This window comes from Poecilia mexicana, unplaced genomic scaffold, assembly GCF_051168715.1.
Source record: "Poecilia mexicana isolate PSO_F unplaced genomic scaffold, ASM5116871v1 scaffold_12, whole genome shotgun sequence".
NCBI classification, from domain to species: Eukaryota; Metazoa; Chordata; class Actinopteri; order Cyprinodontiformes; family Poeciliidae; genus Poecilia; species Poecilia mexicana.
Genome location: NW_028263381.1, coordinates 20,193,164 through 20,213,882, shown reverse-complemented (window position 1 = coordinate 20,213,882; position 20,719 = coordinate 20,193,164). Strand labels below are relative to the sequence as shown.

The 20,719-nt window shown below is 38.7% G+C and overlaps 1 protein-coding gene across 1 annotated transcript; it reads left to right on the top strand.

Annotated features, from left to right (window-relative positions):
• The first annotated feature begins 287 nt into the window (after positions 1-287).
• Positions 288-20,212, top strand: vsig8a (V-set and immunoglobulin domain containing 8a). The gene is made up of 7 exons (XM_088011053.1): positions 288-406; positions 3,034-3,209; positions 4,945-5,149; positions 8,144-8,296; positions 9,694-9,816; positions 12,566-12,707; positions 19,996-20,212. The coding sequence occupies exons 1-7, from the start codon at positions 307-309 to the stop codon at positions 20,162-20,164; spliced, it is 1,068 nt and encodes a 355-aa protein (XP_087867179.1). The 5' UTR covers positions 288-306; the 3' UTR covers positions 20,165-20,212.
• Positions 20,213-20,719: the final 507 nt, after the last annotated feature.

Here is a 20,719-nt window from a genome sequence, read left to right as displayed (position 1 = left end):
ATTAATTGGTTTTACTGTATTTCAATACAATTTGGCTTAAAATGCAAGATTTAATAGAAGGTTTGGCTAAGGTAAGGTGAAAAATGAAAATTACTGGACCAATCAGAAGGCATTTTGTTGCTGAACCAGAAGGAAAGGAGGAGTTTCTTGGAGTAACACTACACCTTCATTTGTTCCTCTGCTCTCCATGGGCAGCTTTTTTGGATGCAGTAGCCTTTTTCAGGTATGATATCTTTTATTTTTAATCACATTGTTTCATTTGTGATCTATAAGTGTAGATGCTCTTCTTGCTCTATTTTAAATAGGATGATTACGTGCAAACAGAGCTGCTCTCACCTGAGGACACCTTTCAACCTCTGCTGTCCACCTTGGTTATTGTTATGCTCTGCGGTGCTCATGAGCACAGGTATGGCCACAGGCAAAACAACAATGTGAATTCATGTGTTTGTACACAAACTAACAGTGTCTTGCAGCAATTCTGTCACAACCTGAACCTTTCCGTGTTCTACATGCTACAACAGAGACCATACGTCACCCATTCTTCATGTTGTCATTGATCATTGTTTTTAAAGTCTTGCCACAAATTTTCAATTGGATTTAGGTCTGTTGTATGACTGGACCATTTTAGCATCTAATTTCTATTGTTGCTCCAAATGAATGTTCATGGTCATTCTCGTACTGGAATGTGAATCTCTGCCTTCAAGCGGCTTTTGTAGTCTTTAAGACATGGGTGTCCAGCTCCGGTCCTCAAAGGTCAGTGTCCTGCCAGCTGTACATGCTTAAACTTCCTCCTCAAGACTCCAGAGTCCTGCTAATGAACCATGACTGTCTTTGGACACCACTGGTTCAGGTTGACCGCCACATCTTTGTACGTTTGCTGTTGTTCTTGTTTAATTGAGCAGAGCTTTGTTTGGGATGTTGTTTTGCAACCCAACTCTTTCTCTTTCTGCTGTGGTCTTTGTTCTTTGCTTTATTCACATCAGATGGACCTCTGAATATTTCTTCCAATAAGCGTTGTTTGGGTAGATTTCAAAGCTAATCTAAATCAAGAAGCCAAGTGTGAAGCAGGCGGGATGAACTATTAGCTCCTCCAAAGCCAAGACCATCGTCTTCTCCTGGAAAAGTGTAGTGCATACTTCCCAGCTTGGAGGCAACTTGGGGAGTGATGCAGTAACTGTACTAGCCTGTTTTGCTGAAGTGAGGGCAGAGCTAAAAGGTGAATCTTTACCAATCCATGTTCCTACCCTCACTGGTGGGCACAAAGTTTGGGTAGTGACCAAACAAACAAGGTTGTGGTTACAAGCAGCCAGGAGCAGACCCAATGAAAGGCCCAGGAAACATTGAAGGGACCACATGTCTCTTGGCTGGCCTGGGAAAGCCTTGGGAATCTCCCAAAGGAGCTGGTCCAAGTGACTGGGCAGGAGGAAGTTTGGGCTTTTTGCTAGATCTTCTCTCCTGGTGACCTGACCCCAGATTGAGGGCAAGACAATGGATGGGCGGACAGATGGGCCGTGAAGTGACCAGATTCCACTTCCTCATTGAAGGAAGTGTTCTGCCCTGTGACTCACAATGTCCCAAGTTGGAGTCAGCACCATTTCCTCACCATCATGGCGGTGCACTGCTTCCCTTTCTTGTGATGCCAGATGGTGGACCAGAATGTTCTCAAAGTCGTTCTGTGTGGCCTCACCAAATTTCATCCATGCCAGAGTTTTTGCTTGGCAACCATATGAGCTGCTTTACACAGACCTGGACTTTTCCAAATATGAGCCCTTTAATTCCTGTTGTTTGGTCTGGAATTTGCAGTAATTTTGGATATCAAAGTACTGCATGAGTACATCACAAAAGATATTGTAAAACCATCTGTCCATTTCCTTCCCCTTCACATTTATGTGCCACCTTTTCTCGGTCCATCACATAAAATCCCAATAAAATATACCAAAGTCATTGGTTGCAGTTTAAAAGACAAAACTTAGTGTGTGAATATTTCTACAATCCACTGTAAGGTGAAAATGGTTTAACTTTCTAAATTCAATTCCACTCTGTGAGCCTGAAAGAAGCAATCAGAATGACCTTCGTATCTGTTCTCTGCTGAAAGTGGGGCCTCAGGGGATCCGAGTTTACCCAACATCACCATGGCAGCCACAGCTTCTCCAACAAGGTCCGATGTTCTCTTCCGAAATGATTTTCCAACACCCTATTGTTCTTAAAATTAAGTCTGTGCTTGCTTTGTTCAGAGTGTGGCTCTTAGCAGCACGTTTAGTCTCACTGGTGTCCCCCGAGCTACACATAAACATTGGTATTTTATTTAAAATGCTGCTCCATTTCATGCATGTTAGGACAAAGCGTACCCGTACAGAGTGGAATAAAAGCATTATGGGCCGATTTTACAAAACTACCAAACAGTACACTTGAAATCCCTGAAAAGCTCAATTATAGTCTCATGTTCCGTTCTCCCAAAGGGCAAATTGGAGCCCAATTCAAGCTTCTCCCATTATCTGTACTTAGATTTGTTTTGATAAGATGAATGTTTCAGGATTTAAAGCCTCTGCATCATCTGAGTGGGTTCAGAGAGAGGGGTTTAATTTTCCAGCTCTGGTTTTGAACCCTTCGTTTTGTTTTTTTGTTTTTTTGCTTTTTTCTGTTGTGAAAGGTTTGAAATAGTTGAAACCTTCAAGGGTTTGTGAGGATTACAGTGTTGTAAAGGGCCTTATGGTTGTTACAATGCAATGAATAGAATGGGTTTTGCAAAAAGCTCCATGAACACTCAGCCTCTTATTGAAATGTTCTTGATGACGACATTTTCAATTTGCAACCCCTGAAAAACTCATAACCACATTCTCACATCCTGTTTGGCTGATCTTGTTTCTTTTTGAGGGCTTTTGTTTTCCACGTTTCCGGTAACCAAACAGCCTGAATGGAGCATAGAAACAAGCTGTAGCTCGGTGAATCAGAAAGAGGACAGCATTTACCCTTGGTAGTAGAAAGAGTAAATTAAAATGTTAGTTTGATCTCAAGAACGGCCTGAACTTGCAGAGCTGAGATGCACACGAGGGCTGAAGGTGACATCGACAGGCCCGCAGACCGTCCAGAGGGCCGAGGGCGACTCCGTGACTTTGGGTTGCAGCTACATGCCGAGCTTATTGGACACCGGAGAAATTGACATTGAATGGTCTGTGCTCAGTCCAGACACTACCAAGAAGGATCAGATGGTAAGATGCAAGATGATGTAAAGAATCGTCCTGAAAGCAACAAAGCACTCAGGAAAACGATTCTTTTCTTATTCATTTTTGGTTTTACATTCTGTTGAGAAAAAATATTAACTCACTAAAACCTTAAGTGCTTTATCTCAGTACATGTTGAATATGAGCCCCATGTGTTTGTTCAGCTTTTGCATGCAGCTAGAAGTCCAATCCATCACAATCTTTCTTTTAAACTGCCTTCCTCTCTCCAGGAAGTATCTCTGACATTGAATCCAAGTGGATTTTAAGAAATTTGGCTAGAAAATCAAAAGATTTCTCCCTGTTAAGAATCAGAACACAAGCAGCTGTAAAAAATGTTGAGTGCAAATCCTAAAACACTGTAATTTAGCCATGTTTCTGCTTTTAAAAAGCTGGTCCTGATGTGAAGTGGCTGTATTTTCATTTTAATACCCAAAGTCAGTCAGACTATGGTTATATTTAAAGTGCAATCAATTTTCACCAAAAAAGCAGAAGTTTCCAGATGAATTAAAACAGTTTTTATTTAATGCAAACACAGATATATAACTTTAATTGACCAAAATAAAATGTTATTTCACATTGTAAAGTTAGAAGTTTGCATGAAAAAAAAATCTGAAATTTACTGGAATTATAAAGTTAGTTTATTTCTCTGCATTTTGCAGATTTGCACATTTCTAAGATTTGAAAGTAAAATATGGTTTTAGCCAACTGTAATAAATAAAACATCCCTCTTCTGAAAATGCAGTTATGTGAAAAAGAATTAGATTTCATACCGATTCCTTCTGTTTTCGTGTTTTGGACAACTTCCAGTAATTGATTTAACCGTAAATTATGTTGTCTGCCAGAAAATCAACCAGTTCCTGACCCACAGCTAGAGAGAATGCTCTTCAAGCAGCAGGAGATTTATCAAAAACACATCTTAAATCCAGCCCTTAAGTGACAAAAATAGAAGGTTTCAAAGTGACTTCATTAAATGTCTTTTCTTAAATTCAATTGGGATGACTTAAATAGACCTTTCATGAGTCAGAATAAAACAAATCTGCAAATGGTAGTGGGCCAAAAGTCATTCACAGTGATTCAAAATATGTATGAGTTTATTCAGCTTGTTGTTGTTTGACATGAAAAGTAAAACGGATAAATATGTTAAAGGGAGAATATTGATATAAATCTAGGTGTAAAAACGAGTGGAGTGAGTAGATTTTCTTCCAAGCATTTGTTTAGTCGTGACTTTGAAAAACCTCAACAACGCAGATTTCTGAGAAATAACAGTTTGCATGCTTTTCTAAAACATGAGTCGACAGGGGCCCTTCTGCGCATCTAAAAAAGATTAGAAGGAACACAGCAATTCACAGAAAGTCATTAGCATTCCTTTTGGGACGTGTGTTCTGACCCACAGATTTCCACGAGTGCTGAGATTTCCCAGCTAATTAAGCAAAAATGTATTTTTATCTAGCTGAATTTTTCTCCAGCTTGTTTGACTGGCACAGGGTGAACACTGGGTGTTTCACTGCTGCTTTGTGAGAAAACCTCTCCCTGCTGTCTGGTTGGAAGTGTGCCAGCATGAGCGCAGAAGCTGGACTCCACAGTGAACCTGCAGTGAAACTTGAACAATGAGCTCAGAGAGCTTCGGGACAGAGAAAGTTACAGTTCTGCTGGGATTTACATCTCTAATCAAGTGTTGTTTTTTTAAAGCTTGATTTAATGTTTCTCTCGTATTGTTTTCCAGCTTCTGTCGTACACCGGCGGCACCGAGTACCACCATGGAGGTCCTAGAGTTACTGAAGGCTTCAGCTTTGCTGCAGGCGATCCCTCCAAGGGCGACGCTTCTCTCTCCATCGCTCAGCTGTCACGCAGCCACACTTCTACCTACCAGTGCAAAGTGAAGAAGTCGCCTGGGGTCGACACCCGCAAGGTGTCACTGGTGGTTAAGGGTAAGACTGGACACTGACCTGTCACATGGCTGCATTATTTATGGGAGTCGCTTAACAATAGAGCTTGAGACAGGGTGAAGGAAGCGTGTTTTAAAATGTCACAGCGCTGCTCTATTGGCAGCTAAAACTACAGAAATGTTCAGCCTCTTTGAACGTTTTTCTGCGTGTTTTTCTGGGAGTTTATGTGACGAACCAACAGAAGTTCATCTATCATGTGAAGTGAAAATGATACACAATGAACAGGCAGGTTAACTTTAGCTAACTAGCTGATTATGTTGGTTTAAATGTCTTTTAAGAAGTTCCAGTGACCTTAAACACTTTCTTGCAGAACAAACTATCAAGAATAAGAAAATACAAGATTTTGACTTTTCTTTTTGGAAATAGAAACAATAGAGGTGTCACGACTTACCAGTGGCATTTGGTCATTTCACTCAAGTAAGAGCAGCACTACTTTAATCTACTTGTACAATAACAAAACTAGAAAAAATGAGTATTCTGTCAAAAATTTATCTTGCAATCTGATCCAATATTTAAAAAAAATCTAACTGGACAGACAAAAATATGAAGTTATGTTCAAATTCTTGTATTTTTAATGCAGAAATGAGCAAAAATAAATAATTTTCACACTTTATTGAAATCACAATATTTTAGCTCTACGTGGCTTTGCTACTCTACAAACGTTGGCAAAACATACTAGCTCTAAGAAATTTTGTCACTTAAATATGACTGAGCAATCACTTCAGTAATTATCTGCCTGTTTACTTACATGGCAAAAGCAATAAGTTTGCATTTCCATAAATTTTAAAGCTCTTGGTGTCATTATTGGTTGTGAAGGACTCAAATGCAGGCAAGAGGCAGACATGATTGTTTGAGGGTTGATCATTTAGAGGTAAAAGGAGTGGCTGCTACATGTAAAACAGTCTAATTACTAGATGTGGAAAAAAGCTGACTGAGAACAAAAAGTTAGGCAAATAAATATGTTTACTTCCTAGCAGCTTGCTGAGCTGCTTTAATGTACAAAAGAAAAGTAATTTGGTATCAGCTGGTTTGTTTAATTGTTCCTGTCTGCCTCCCTAACAGTGCTAAAGCCAAAAACATTTTATTTCATCTCTGATGCCGTTTAGTTTCTTACCAGCAAATGCCACACACAACCCAACCTGCTGGAAATGAAGCCAAGATAACTTACGTGTTCAAATGTTATTGCAAGTAAAAGTTTAGGAGAGATTTTTATTTTCCAAGACGTACCATTTTCGTTGCTAATTGTAGCTCCAGGTAATTTCACTTTTAACTTTCTACTTTTTAATTGTACAACAGATGCTCTTCTAGGATGCTTGACGCCAATTTAAGACTGAAAGATGAAAAATAAATTAAAACTTTTAGGTTTCAGGAGTTCACAACAGTTGTGCTAGCAGTTAGCTTGTTCTAAAGCAGGGGTAAATATTAGATCAGTGGAGATGATTTATTTTTGCTTTTTGTTCTGCCATTTTTCCTGCTGCTTGTAAAAAGTTAAACTTTATTTATAAGCTTAAAGGCAACAGGCAGCGGGACTTTTGGTGCTACGGTTGTGCTAATAAGTCCAGATGGAAGCAGATTCCCGATTTTTGTTGTTCTTCGCTCTAATTCTGCTGTAAGTGATCTTATTATAAGTAAATAATATTACTGTATGTCACATTGAATGTTAGTTAGGAAAGTTCTTCTGTTTTGGTTCTAATATTTGCTACATGAATATATTTCTATATTTATCGCCAATTTTGGCAGGCTGAAATCTTATCAAGTCCAAGCAGACCATTCCATTTAATGGTCCAATGAATCTGATAAGCTGGTGACAAATCAGAACAAATGTTGACTTACTTTGCAGTTCACAACTGTAGTTCCTTCTGCATGCATGATGATGAAAACAATCTTTTAAAAAATGATCCAAACTTAATTAGCTAGTGTTTCCTCTTTGGGTGTTTTGTTCTGCCTTTGTCCGAGGCAACATTTTGGAGACTTATTGTAAAAATAACCTTAATAAAGCAATACCTAGTAGGGTTATAATGTTAATTTTATTGTGAAACTTTAATACCAACTAAAAATCAATCCCAAACTTCATCAGCCTAAATATACAAAAACATAAATATTGACATTAACATTGGTATTGGCCAATGTTGGTCTTTTTTTTTTAAACTTATCCATATTAATCAGATTACTAAAACTGGGCTGATAACTGAAAACTGGGATTATTCTCCTATTGTTGCCTTTATCCACCCACACAAAATGTGAAAAATTGGCATTTCTTAAATAGTTTTAAAATCTTTTCAGCAGTGCTTTGACAAATTAAGACAATAAGACAAAGAAAAAACATCAGGGTTATGAAAATATTTATATTTTGAAACTCAGGGACACAATCATAAGTGCCTGCAACGATGCTTTGAAGTGACCTTGGATGAGAGCAGCTATTGTAGGGAAATGTTCAGATCTGAGGCCTTGGCTTTTCTATAGTTGTACTAATATTGCAGTCATCGCCTTCTCTCATTCTGACCTTTAATATCAAACTTGTAATGAAAGGCTTACAATCTGAAGAAAGCACTATGCTGATAACTTACATAAGCAGCTAGCAGTTTCAAAGAGACGGCGATGAAAGGAAAACTGCGAGGTAACGACTCACTTCACTTTTCTTCTTTTTTAGATTGTTTCATTTTTTAGCAATTGATCCTAGATTTTACTGGAATTAAATTATTTTTAAGCTGCTTGGTATTGTTTTAAAAAAGGAGGGCTTGTTCATCTGATTTTAATTCAATCAAACTACAATTTTTGGGGGGATTTGTTTCTCTTTTCCTTGTCAGAAGGCACTATTTAGTTCATTGAGCATATTTCAAAAGGTATTGCTTTATTTGCTCTCTTTTTCAGTCGTTCCCCTTTTTATTCAACACGTCAACTCACCCTGCCTGTAAATAAAATAAATGCGACAGAAATGGCGATGCGGGAAATACCCCGATGGTTTTGTGATTGCAGTAAAACCATCTGTGCCTCGCTGCTGGCTGGAAGGAGGAGAGCTGGTCGGTGGAGCCGTTTCTCTGCACTGCGAGTCCTCTGAAGGATCCACTCCTCTAACGTACAAGTGGCGGAGAGAAAGCAGAGACCCCATGCCTGCTGCTGCCACACAGGGTAAGTCTGACCTCTGTTGATGTCATCTTGTTACTGCACATCAAAGTGTGTGTGTGTGTGTGTGTGTGTGTGCGTGTGTGTGTGTGTGTGTGTGTGTGTTTGGAAAAGGAGGCACTGTGTTATTGGATCCTCTGTGCACAAAATCGAAGGACCCATTGTCTTCCTGACTCCACAATAGCTGCCTATTAACTCTCTCCTAAAAGGGATTTACTGTGGTTTTTACAAATTATTGACATGATGAGTCATCCAGGAGAAAAATGAAGAAGTAATAATTTGCACTCTCGAGATGAGCGTGCAGTTATTTTCCGTGGACTTTGGTGCATTAGCTGCATATCATTGGCATTTTGTCCCGATCACAGATTTAGCGAGTTGTTCTTTCCATTGTTTGCCACAAACTACAGACAGTGGCTCGCAAAAGTATTCACACCCCTTGAGTCTTTTTTTTTTTTAATATTTGACGCTAGAATAAAAAAATGTGTATTTTGTTGAGGTTTTTGGTGACAGACCGACACATAGCAATGCACAAACCGTGTTAGCGCTACCACATAAGCTAACGTTGACAGTTTTCCTTACTTCCGTTAACAGGGGGTGGAGCGGAGGGGGCACAGCCAATCAGCTTTAAGGAAAATACGTCACATTTCCTGGATTGGCTGCTTTAGCATTTTAGTGTATAGGCATGGTAGCTTCAAAACCTTATATATATATATATATATATATATATATATATATATATATATATATATATATATATATATATATATATATAAATAAAATATTTAATGAAATAAATTTACAAATTGGTGAATTTCTTATAAATGATTCAGTTACGTTTCACAGAAAAAAAATCTGTGACTTGCGAATACCTGAAGGAGCCACTCTAGAAATAAAATTTAGGTGTGGCAGTATTTGGGCCCCTTTACCCTGTTACCTGTGAATAAATCCCATTATTGACTTCACAAATTTGACTCGCATTGAAGAAGAACGCTATTGTTGGAAGAAACCTGAATTTCTTTCTGCACTTTTTGTCACAAATGAAGTAGAGATATTCTGATGGATGCAACCTTAACATCTAAGAAAAATGCAGAGATTACACTTTTCAATTGGAAGAGGCAAAAAGTAGCAGAAAAACCCTTTAAGAGGCTATCAGAGACAGGACAAAACATGCAACCAGAGATTCAATGAAATAATCCAGATTAAGGAATTACTACAAAGCGCTCAATATAAGGTCTCCCTCTGCAGCAACAGTGTTGTTTGTCTGAGCACGTGAGCCATATAAAAATTATTTTTCATCACGTGGAGGGGGCGGAAAATGTAAATTGGTACCAATCTGAGCAGCTTACAGGGAAGTGTTGTTGTTTTGTGGATTAGATCTCTGTATGTGGCGATGTGCGTTACAGACGGCGCAACCGGGGAGTTGAGAATCAGCAACCACACACAGAGCTTTGCAGGGATCTACCTTTGTGAGGTGAACAATGCTGTTGGAGCCGAACGCTGCAGGATCACCCTGAGAGCCAACAAGCGTAAGAGGAAAACACACACACACACACACACACACACACACACACACACACACACACACACACACACACACACACACACACACACACACACACACACACACACACACACAGAGCTGCATAAAATCATGCGGGGCCCCTTTTTGATTTAAGGTTCCTGTTTTGTAGCGTTGCCGCAGCCTCCTCATGGCTCCACTTTGCTTACATGTGGCGCTCGGGGGACACGAGTGCGTCACTCTTAATGACGGCAGTAAGAGGTTGCTTTTAATGTCTAGAAATAACTGTATTTATGTAATGTTCTTGCTTGTGTTTCATGTCAGTGTCTCTTTGCTGCTGAGTCACAAAGTCACTGAAGAGTAAAGCCAAAATGAGCCTGCTTCCTGTCGTTTATCTGCCATCTTCTGCAGGGAAAGGTAGCAGCAGAAAAAAAACGAAAAACCTCCATTTAAACTACAGCAAATAACAAGACTGTATAGGAGGGAGTTCAATAAGTCTATTAATACACAGAAAGCTCTGACTGAGGTGGAGAGCATGGCTGTGTCTCTGTGGGGATGAATGCAGTGGCTGAGAGCTCAAGTAGGTACGCTCCGTGATTCAGCCTGATATTTCAAAGAAAAATCATCTCTTTTGTATTTACACTCTAGTGAAAAAAACACATTGTTTTGGAATCTCAGTCCCCTGCCTCCTGAATCGTGGAGCGAGCTTACGACGCTGACATCTTGTCGAGTCCTTGGCTCCTTGACTCAGCGCTCAGATTTTTGGCTCCGGGCGGTGAATGATTCATTTTCGATTCAAGCGCAGGCTTCTGTTCCAGACCAGAGGTTCCGGCCCTGCGGCTCAGGAACGCCGCCAAGGGGTTTCAGGATAATCACCAGGACATTATAGAAAGAGTTTGCCGCATAGCGTTTTTATTTTTTGCCCTCTCGTACGTCTCTGTGTCTCTTCTGATCATCGTTCCTCTCCAAGCTATGGGAACATCTTAGATAACACAAACTGAGGTGAACATGTTTTTTTGTGAGCTGTATTATGGATTAAGACTTCAGCTCATCCAGCTGCACCGGCGTAACCCAGGGCTGCGTTCTCACCCCACTCTTCTTCTCTCTTTGCTCTTTTGAACCTCAGTGGACCGTCTGAGAAACTCCTGAATATCACAGATGACAGCACTGTTTTGGGCTAATCCAAATGCTAACAGTATGGTCAGAACCACCTGGTGCTAAACTAGTCAGGACTGTGGAGATGATGGCGAACTTCCAGGGCTCACTCGTCCATACGAACACTGTGGCTACTGTGAATCACTTCCTGTCCCTCTGAACCAGTTCACTCATCCACAAAACAGAGCAGGACCAGACTGTAATGAACATTTAAGTCTGTGGAGACAGGTTTAGGGTCAGGAAAAGGGCAGCTAACATATTTGCAAACCCCACACATGCTGGACACTAACAGTTTAGAGCTTTACTTTCAGGATGGCGTTACAGAGCAGAGCTTGCAAAACGGAAAACAGTAAATAAAATCCAAAGTGAGGAGATACATTTTGTTTCAACTGGATCACTTCTAGGTTTTCCAAAGTGTCTGAGTTATTAGTCATATGTTGTTGTGAAGATCTGAAGGGAGAAAACGATTAACATATAATCACTGAACATGCAGCGCTGAGTGGTTCAGTTTGTGGAGCGGCGCTGCATGTCTTCCCTTTTCTCTCTGCACCATTTCCTGTCTACTCACTGCTCAATAAAGGCCACTAGAGTCTAAAATTATTTATTTTTTTTCTTTAAATAAATGCTAAACATGAACAGATTGTTTAGAGACGCTTTTCTTTTCAGTTTCACAGTTTGTGAATCAGTGTTTTCTTTCAGTAAATGGTTCTGAAATGATGTGTGGACAAGAGTGTTTGAGCTCAGTGGTTGTTGGGCTGCATTTCCTCTCAATAGGTCAAATACAACAACCGTCAGCTCTGAAATAAATAAATAAACTGTATCTGTATGTTCCAGATTAAAATAGATACATCACTGTTTCACTTAGAGATGAAGATCCTGAAAGATGGTGAAAAATATACTAATTTATTGACTTGCTCTGTAATGTGATATTCAGATTATTAATTTGTTACTTCATTACTCTTATTAGAATAAGAGAAATTTAAATCAAACGGTGAAAAAAACATGTTTTTCCTCCATTTTGTAAAAAAAAACCTGAAACCAGCAGCCCAGTTGAAATTGAGCTGCTGTCACTGGGCTACTTCATTTTTTTAGTTGAAGTCCAGCCTTCTAAATATGTAAACTATGTGGTTAAATTCAGAGAAATGTTTAGATAAACTATTAAAAGCTAGAAAGATGAATATGTACGTTGTGCATCTCACCAGAACTGTGTAGTTCCTGTGTTACATTTACTTTCCGCTGCTGCAGCAGACCTCCAGCTGTGCAGCAACAAACATCAACAGACCCAATTTAGCTATGAGCCTGAGATTTCTTAGCAAGCAAGAATGACCGAGGTGGAGACAAAGGTGTAAGATTCCTGAGAACATGTTTCATTCCAAACATCTCTGAGCTGCGAGACGTCGCACCACAAATCACCTCAAATATCCTCTTTGAATACCTGACATCCATTTCAGCGCCATCGAAATGCTGCTTGATTAGACGAGAGAGAGAGAAAAAGATTAGGGGAAGTGAGTTTCTATTGCCTAGAAATTAATTTCACAGCATCCAACATCAGCAACAGATGCAGAGTAAAAGCAGTCTGATAGAATAAATGTGTTTTACAGATCCAAACAGATCTGCAGTGATCGGGGGGAACGTTGTGGGCTCGCTTCTCCTCGTCTTCATCTTACTGGTGTTTGCTGGGGTGCTGTACTGGAAGCTGGAGGACAGACGCCACCATGATAGGGAGTTCTCCAACGAGATCAGGTAAATCCTCGCAGCTCATAGAGGACTTAGAAGCCGAGTTAAGAGAGTCGACAACTAAAACTTCTGCAAGAACTCGACGTACCCTCACTCCTCCTCCTCGTTCTCGTTTGAAACTGAAGAAGCTTCGTGAAGTTGAGATTGAGTAAACTTTCAGATCAGAACAAAAAATGTTGATTAAAAACATCAGAAAAACCTGAAACACTCCGAAATAAAGCAGCTCTGAAAGAAATTAAAACCAAACATCAGGCAATTAGAGTCACGCAGGAGGAGTGAGTAAATCGCAAACACACATGATGAGAAAGAGAAGTGGCTTCCCTGAGGAAAACAATAATGGTTTACCTCTTTAAACTATAAAATATATTGTACAACATTTGGCAATGTACAAAGAGAGATGCATGGTACCAGGTTGTAGCATAAAATGCAAAAAAAATGCAGGGTGATGTAATTAAGTATCAGATCATAAATTGGTGGGAAGCCAGTATAATAATAAATTACATGTATATCTGATTATTTATTATTCAGATCTCACTAAAACCAAGCAAACCAATCAAACTAAACCAGAAGGAAAGTCACAAATAGAAAGCTATGCCTCGGTGTATAATCTGCTGGTATAAGCTACTTGTTGACTTGCAAAGCTATTTTTGCAGCATTTCATTTAAACCCTGAATATAAAGTTTCACTGGTCTGCAGATAATCTAACTCCATTTCGGCGTCTCGGTTAATTGTGTTGCTTAAATGTAAATTTTCTGTCTGACGCTTTGGCTTGGTCACGTTCCCCCCTCGGGTTTCTGCCTGACGCTTGCATCGCACTGTTCTTTTAAACTTTGGAACAAGATTTGAAAGAGACATTCAAATTCCCCCAGAGAGCAATAAGAGGACGTTCCCAGGTGCTGATTACTAATTGGGAGCTTAGCAGCAGATTTGTACAAACGTCCCGACTGCTCCTCTTCCTCTGGGTACGCCTCTACAGCTGTCTGTGTTTCAGCCACTAAAAATGTGTGATCGAATGTTTGAAATGTTCTCTCTCCGACTCTAAACTCTTTATTACACTCCATTTCTTCCTGCATTACGACTGGGTTTGAGGCTCACTGTACATTTGTGGATAAACTTTTAGCGCTGTGGTTGAGTTCTTTGCAGCCCTAAATGTCAATTTCTGTCCTGGCTTCTGAAGTTTTTCCGTTTCAAAGCCAGTCCTTAATAGGCTGCAACTCTCTGCTAAATGTAAATATTGTTTGGGCTTTTTGTTTGGTTTCTAATCTCAGCTGGACATTTACCACATGCTTTTATTGTCACTAACAATAAAAGCATGTGCATGTGAAGCATGTAACATATTTGAGAACTCTAATTGGCAGAATTGGTCGTGTTTAATGACGTTGACTTAGTTTTTAAGCACATTTCTCAAGCGATTCAAGGTTTTCCACAAGCTTAATGTTGGCCTGCTTTCTCTGGCATTAAAGAGGCCCACAGCATGATGCTTCCAGCACCATCCGCGACAGTCATTATAGCCTTTTTAGGGTTTGAAAGCCTCACATCGATTCCTCCAAATGAGTTTCTTTTCCTTGTGGGCAAACGGCTAAATGTTCATCTGCACCTTCCTGAAATGTAAAGCGAGTTTCTCTGTGGAGAGTTTTGTTCCAGCAGCTTGAAGGTAGAAAAACTCAGGGTGTTTTAAACAGCAACATCCAGCCAATGTTGACTGTTTTGTTCATTATAAAGAGCTTAAAGCGATGTTCAGCCCTGCCAACAGAAGTTATCAGATTTTTTTCCCCTCTCAAAATGTGCATTATCTCAAAACGTATTATTGATATACTAAAGCAAACACTTTGTGCTGGTGGGAACCTTGAAATGCCATAAACATGCAAGTTTGCTTCCATTAAATTCTCATCGTCGGTTTTATTTACACAATAGTCTGAGTGAGCGTTGATTCAGTTTTCGGTAAACATAATTCCTTCGGGTAATCCCTCAGTAAAACCCGACATATTGCGTCCTCAAATATTGTTGACATTCCTGGAAAAGATGCGAAGAGCAGCTTTAAAATAAACCTTCCAGATTTGTTTTTCTTGCTGTAGATCTGGGCGACATGTGGTGAGCGTTCAGTTCGACACAGATCTATCTTCCTTGAAAGGCTTTGCTCTCCTTTGTTTTCCAATTTCTGTCACCACAAGGGAAAAACAAGTTTACAGTTACTAAATTAGACTTCCTGGAATTTTAGTTGTAAAATTATATGTAAAATTTCTTACTAACTTAAAGTGTCAGTACATAAAATCCACATTACTGAGCTTTACATGATGCTATAGTGTTATTCTTTTATCAACAACATACCTGGAGTTGCAGGTTTTTCCATGAAACTCCTCAGAAATGCCGTTTCCAAGCTGAACTTCCACTTCAGAGACCAACTCTCCTCTGCAACTTTCGCACACGGCTCCTCCAGACTAGCGGCAGCAGCTATTAGCATACACTTGCTGAGTTTGTCATTCAAACTACCAGTTTTAAGTGAAAAACTAGTAGTGATGTCATGCTGAAGGCGTCAGAAAGAACAAGAGCTTCTTAAAGAGACAGAGGCCCAAAATCAAGGCATTATATTGATTGTGTTATGTGCCTGGAAAATACATAATACTGCCTCTTTAACACTTGTTCTTATACTTATTTCACAGTTAGTAGCACCAATGAACTTTTAACTTCAAATAATAAGGTGAAAATGACAAATGCTTCCATTATATTTGTTTCATATTAATTGTCAGAGGTGGAAGCTGATCTTAGTTGGTAGTGTTGCTGCCTTGCAGCAAGGAGAACCTGGATTCAAACCCTTTCTGCGTCTGGGTTCTTTCCGGGTAATCTGGATTCCTCCCACAGTCCAAAAACAAGATGTCAGTTCAGCTAGTCACTTCAGTTTGCCCTATGGTGTGAGTATGTGCATGGCTGGTTGTCCTGTGTTGTCCTGGACTGGCTATCTGTATCCCATAATCACTGGAGGCGGGAAACAATTTATTAATGCTTAGTTTTTTCCCCCCTAATTTATAAATCTATTGAAATTAAAGGCTTTTATGATAGTTTTTTTCCACATCTTTATAATGATCTCAGGGTTAGCCATTTCTACTTTTTCTGATTAAACTGGCTCTGTATATCCGTCATACTTCGGGTAACTCCAGCAATGAATAAAATGAGGTTTATATTTTATTTGAGCAGAAAAACCTTAGATTTGAAAGCAGCAGTAATTCTAGAGGAGCTCAATAAACTCTCCTGTAAGGGGTGTAATTTAAGACTAATGGATTTTATTCTGGAAAGACCTTTGTGTTATTAGCACAAATATCCAATTTAACCTTTAATAAAATGCAATTTGCTGCCATTTTGAACTTATTACCTGAGTTTTTTGCGTGCTTGTCCTCAAAATTGGGTTTGTTTACACAGTAGATCACAAATAAACATCACGATGTAAATAAGAGCTGAACTGAGGTGAAATGAGTTATTTAAGTTCGAATCAATTTGTAATCAACATTGCTTGAGTGAAGACTGCCGCCGTTTTCAGTGTGTCTTTACGGATTCCCACGCTTAGCTACAGCAAGCCATTGAATAAGATGATTAATTTAATTACAGAAAGTTTTCAAACGAGGAATGCATTTAAAACATCGGCGTTTCCTTTCCCAAGGGGTTCCCTGCTGCTCTGAAACGCCACAGAAATAGAAATGTACGACAATGAAACGCACGGCTGCTCAGAGGCGACGATCTATAACTGACCCTACATTTGACATCTCTGGAAGGGTTTCTCCTTTTGCAAATAAACACCGTCTCCTAAAACCTGCTGCACTCTATGGAAAAAAAAGAAAAAACACAAACAACCCACAGGCTTTCAAAGTAGACACTGAAATGTGAGACCCATCGGTGTGGGAGGACAGCGTTGTATACAGGAAGACGCCGTCCTTGACAGTGCGAGCGTGTGGACTTGCCCATGTAAAAGAAGTTCAGTTCTCCTTACAGTAAAACCGTAGAGAAAAGCCTGGGATTACAGGAAAGTTTCATGAGAGCGAGACGGGTCAGCGACACTTGAATTGGTCCAAATGAGTTTCACAGCGCTAATTCCAGCAGTTAGCCATCAAAAGAGGCAGTAATAAAACAAAACCTTTTAAGTTCATACAAGTGAGGTTGAGGTTGCACCTATTAAAAACCAGTGTTGTAACCATGGAGACGAGAGCAGCTATAAGCTATATGACTCAGCCGCAACAAGACAATAGACGAGTTCAAGCTGAAGTGTGATCACAGAGTCACATCAGCTCATTGACATGAATTTCACATTCATTTTCACAGAGTCGGTGCATTTCAACCAGTTTTTCTCAGGATTCAAGGTGATGCGGCTTTACTGAATTTTAAAAATAAGAACCCAATGTAAAGGCTTGAATTTCTAAGACGCATTTTCTGCTCCACATTGGCTCAAAAACATACGTACAACCACACTAATATTTAGATTGTAAATTCCTCTTTATTTACACACTTTTGACACTAAATCTGAGTGTATATTTTAGAACTTAAAATGGTTGGTTTCACATTTTCAACAAGTCTAAGATCAGAAGCTAAACGTTAGCATGGATTAGCGATGACAAAATCTGTTTTCTTGTGTTTTTGGGATTGTTCTAATTGTATGTCTTTATAAGAGCATCACAGTTTGCAGTTTTACTTCTGCTCGTCAAACGTTAAGTTTTCATGAAGGTGAGCTTTCATTCTTATGGATAGCTTACTGTTAAGCTAACTGAGAAAGCTCAAGCTAACTTTAGCGTAGCAACATTGATATTTGTGTTCAGCTATCCCCATTCAATGTTTCATATTTTCTGTTGTTTTTATTTAAAATGATTTTCTTTTTTTATTTATTAAAAGTACACATAAAGTGTTTTGTCCTGGTTTTTAACCAGAAAGGGGTTAATTTTATATTTTTAAACTGAGCACAACAAAATAATGTTTCCCACTGCAACAAAGATAAGAGAAGGTTAACTAGGTAAACACGGGGGCTGGAGAGCCAAAACAATCAGCTGAAAGACACTTTATTCAGCTTTATGAATGCAAAACCTGACGTGGAAAATAAAAACTGCAGCCGATTAGCTCCTGTGACTCTGTGTGGTGGATTTAAATAATTTATTCGTTGATTTTTAGATGTATTATTATTTGAACTGGAAAACAAATCATCAAATTTATTTTCTGCAACTAAGGAGCCAAAATAAAAATGCTTTTTAGTGAATGCTGCCTGTACGCTTAGTGGTTTTATAACCAGCCCAGAGAACAGAACACATCGACAGAAATAACTTCACCAGCAGCACAAATAAAAATGGAAATACTCCGCTGTGAACCATAAGCCATTTGATTTAATTTTGTGAATTTTGTTTGTCAGCTCTGAATTATTCCACGTTACACAAAGAATCCCAAATACCACTGCCAGAAAACCCACCTGGGGCAAGAATTTTCCATCTCGATTCACCAAAAAGAGTTCTTCTACTCACAAGAGCTGGATTACAAGAGAACATAGGATGAAATCAGTCAGATGTTTTGACTGAAAGGTAAAAAAAAATAAATCCAAGTCAGTTTTTGCACCTTAACTGAATGCAAATGGAAAGTATCTGCTAAAAGTAACCAGAGTGAATACTACACTTGAGCAGAGGAGAAATCTCTGAAACTAAGCTGCTCTGGGACCAGTGTTCAAACATGCTCTCTCAACTATTGTTTTCAGAATAAAGCTAATACTGTGGGAAATGCAGGCACAACTAAGGGCATACATTTAATTTAAATAAAACTATCTGGTAACACTTTATTTGAAGGGGGTTGAATAAGACTGTCATAAACATGACATAACACCTGTCATAAACATGACATAACACCTGTCATAAACATGACATAACACCTGTCATAAACATGACATAACACCTGTCATAAACATGACATAACACCTGTCATAAACATGACATAACACCTGTCATAAACATGACATAACACCTGTCATAAACATCAATAAGCCTTCATGAATATTTATGACTGTTGTCATAAAGCGTCATTCGGTAAATTATGACACTTTTAATACAAAGTTGACATTATTGAAAATGTCGTTGTTATGACAACTTGACATTAACCAAGAAATCATTACTGTTATACTTTACCTTTAATAACATAGTTACTTAATTTTTAAAGTGCAATCAATAATACTTTTATAACAAATTTACATCAGTAATGATTTCTTGGTTAATGTCAAGTTGTCATAACAAAGACATTATGAATAATGTCAACTTTGTATTAAAAGTGTCATAATTTACCGAATGACGTTTTATGACAACAGTCATAAATATTCATGAAGGCTTATTCATGTTTATGACAGATGTTATGTCATGTTTATGACAGGTGTTATGTCATGTTTATGACAGGTGTTATGTCATGTTTATGACAGGTGTTATGTCATGTTTATGACAGGTGTTATGTCATGTTTATGACAGTGTCATGACAGTCTTATTCACCCCCTTCAAATAAAGTGTTACCAACTATCTCACATGAAGCAAGACCTGTCGGCAAAAAGCTCCAATTGTTACATAGTTGCGAAGAATCCGATTTGGAGCAAATTTAGTTCTGCTCAATCAATCAGGTCCAGTTAAGAATAAAGTAATAAATAAGTAATAAAATTTGAAAAAATTAAATTAAATTAAACAACGGTTCCAAACAATAACTTTGTCCAAGAAGTTATGGGGTCACAACTACTTTCTTTTGAAAGAAACAAAAATAAAATAGACAGTAACTGAATTCTAGGAGACACAGCTAAACACAAATATACTGAGCAGGGTGTACTTTCTATGGGAAATAAAAAAGTACAAAAAATAAGCAGCAGCAGCTCCATCAGTGGCTTCAAAGAAACGCATAAAAGCACAGAACCGTTGGATCCAAAGTTTTGTCCTGAATGTCTTTATCCTTAAACGAGATGAAGCTCAGAATGCTAAAACCGAGATTTTAACGGTAGCAAAGGACAAGGGTAAAGTTACTGCTCCTTCGGTGTCGAGTCAGTTATCTTCATGAGAAAAAGCTGGACCTTAAAGAGTCAGCAAGAAAGGTAAATCGATGATCATCTCAGCATCTCTAAAGGAAAAAGCATGAAATGATTCTCAAACGAGTGGGTTTGGTGCTTGTGTTGTGAGATTTAAAGGTCTTTTGTTTTAAGACATTTAAGGACGTTCAGTTGGAAGCAGCAGCTTTCTTTTGTTTCTGTCTCCTCAAAATATTTCAAGCTCACTTCTTTCTCCTCTTCTTCTTCTTTTGTGACGTTTAACAGGGAAGACGTGGGGCCACCTGACAGCCGCCCGGTGAGCCGGCACACCGGTCCGCAAACTGCTTACAGCTGGGCGGATCAGAACGATGTCAGCTGTTTCACACACAACCCCTCCAGCTACAAGCAAGGACAAACATGCAGCGGTACGCAGCGTGACGCTGGAGGACTTTAACCTGGACACTGCAGGGCCGTTTGGACAGGAAAAGAATATAGAGGGAAGTTAAATGTACATGCAGGGCAAAATGTTCAGTGTATCAGAATTTTAAAAATAGTAATAAACACAATTTTGACACTTTAAAAAGTGTAAAGCATATATATATATATATACAATTTATCTCAAGCATTTATTTCTTGTAATTTCGATAGCTATGACTCAATAGAAAAACCCAAATCCAGTTTCTTAGAAAATTTGAATATTATGTAGGAAAAATTTTAAAAAGTACAAGAATGTTGAGGCCTGCAGCATCATATGTGGGGTTCACAGTTGATACTCTTCACAAGAATGGAAATTTACAAGCTGATAAGCATCAAAATATATGAGAGGAAAGTTTAGTGGAAGAAAAAAATAGTTGGAAAATGGTACATTAGCAATAAGAGAAAATATAGCCAGAGAAATCAAATTTTTTGAATTTAATATATAAGTATGTGTGTAACGCATCCATATAAACGAAATGAACGTAAATGTCTTAATTGAATTGCTGAAGTATTTCTCGTGAGGGGGAAAAAA

Excerpts from the sequence above, each read along its gene's own strand:
- vsig8a (XM_088011053.1), top strand. The coding sequence starts at position 307 with ATGATTACGTGCAAACAGAGCTGCTCTCACCTGAGGACACCTTTCAAC. Across the intron at positions 3,210-4,944 it reads CTACCAAGAAGGATCAGATG|CTTCTGTCGTACACCGGCGG; the intron begins GTAAGATGCAAG and ends ATTGTTTTCCAG. Across the intron at positions 5,150-8,143 it reads GGTGTCACTGGTGGTTAAGG|TAAAACCATCTGTGCCTCGC; the intron begins GTAAGACTGGAC and ends TTGTGATTGCAG.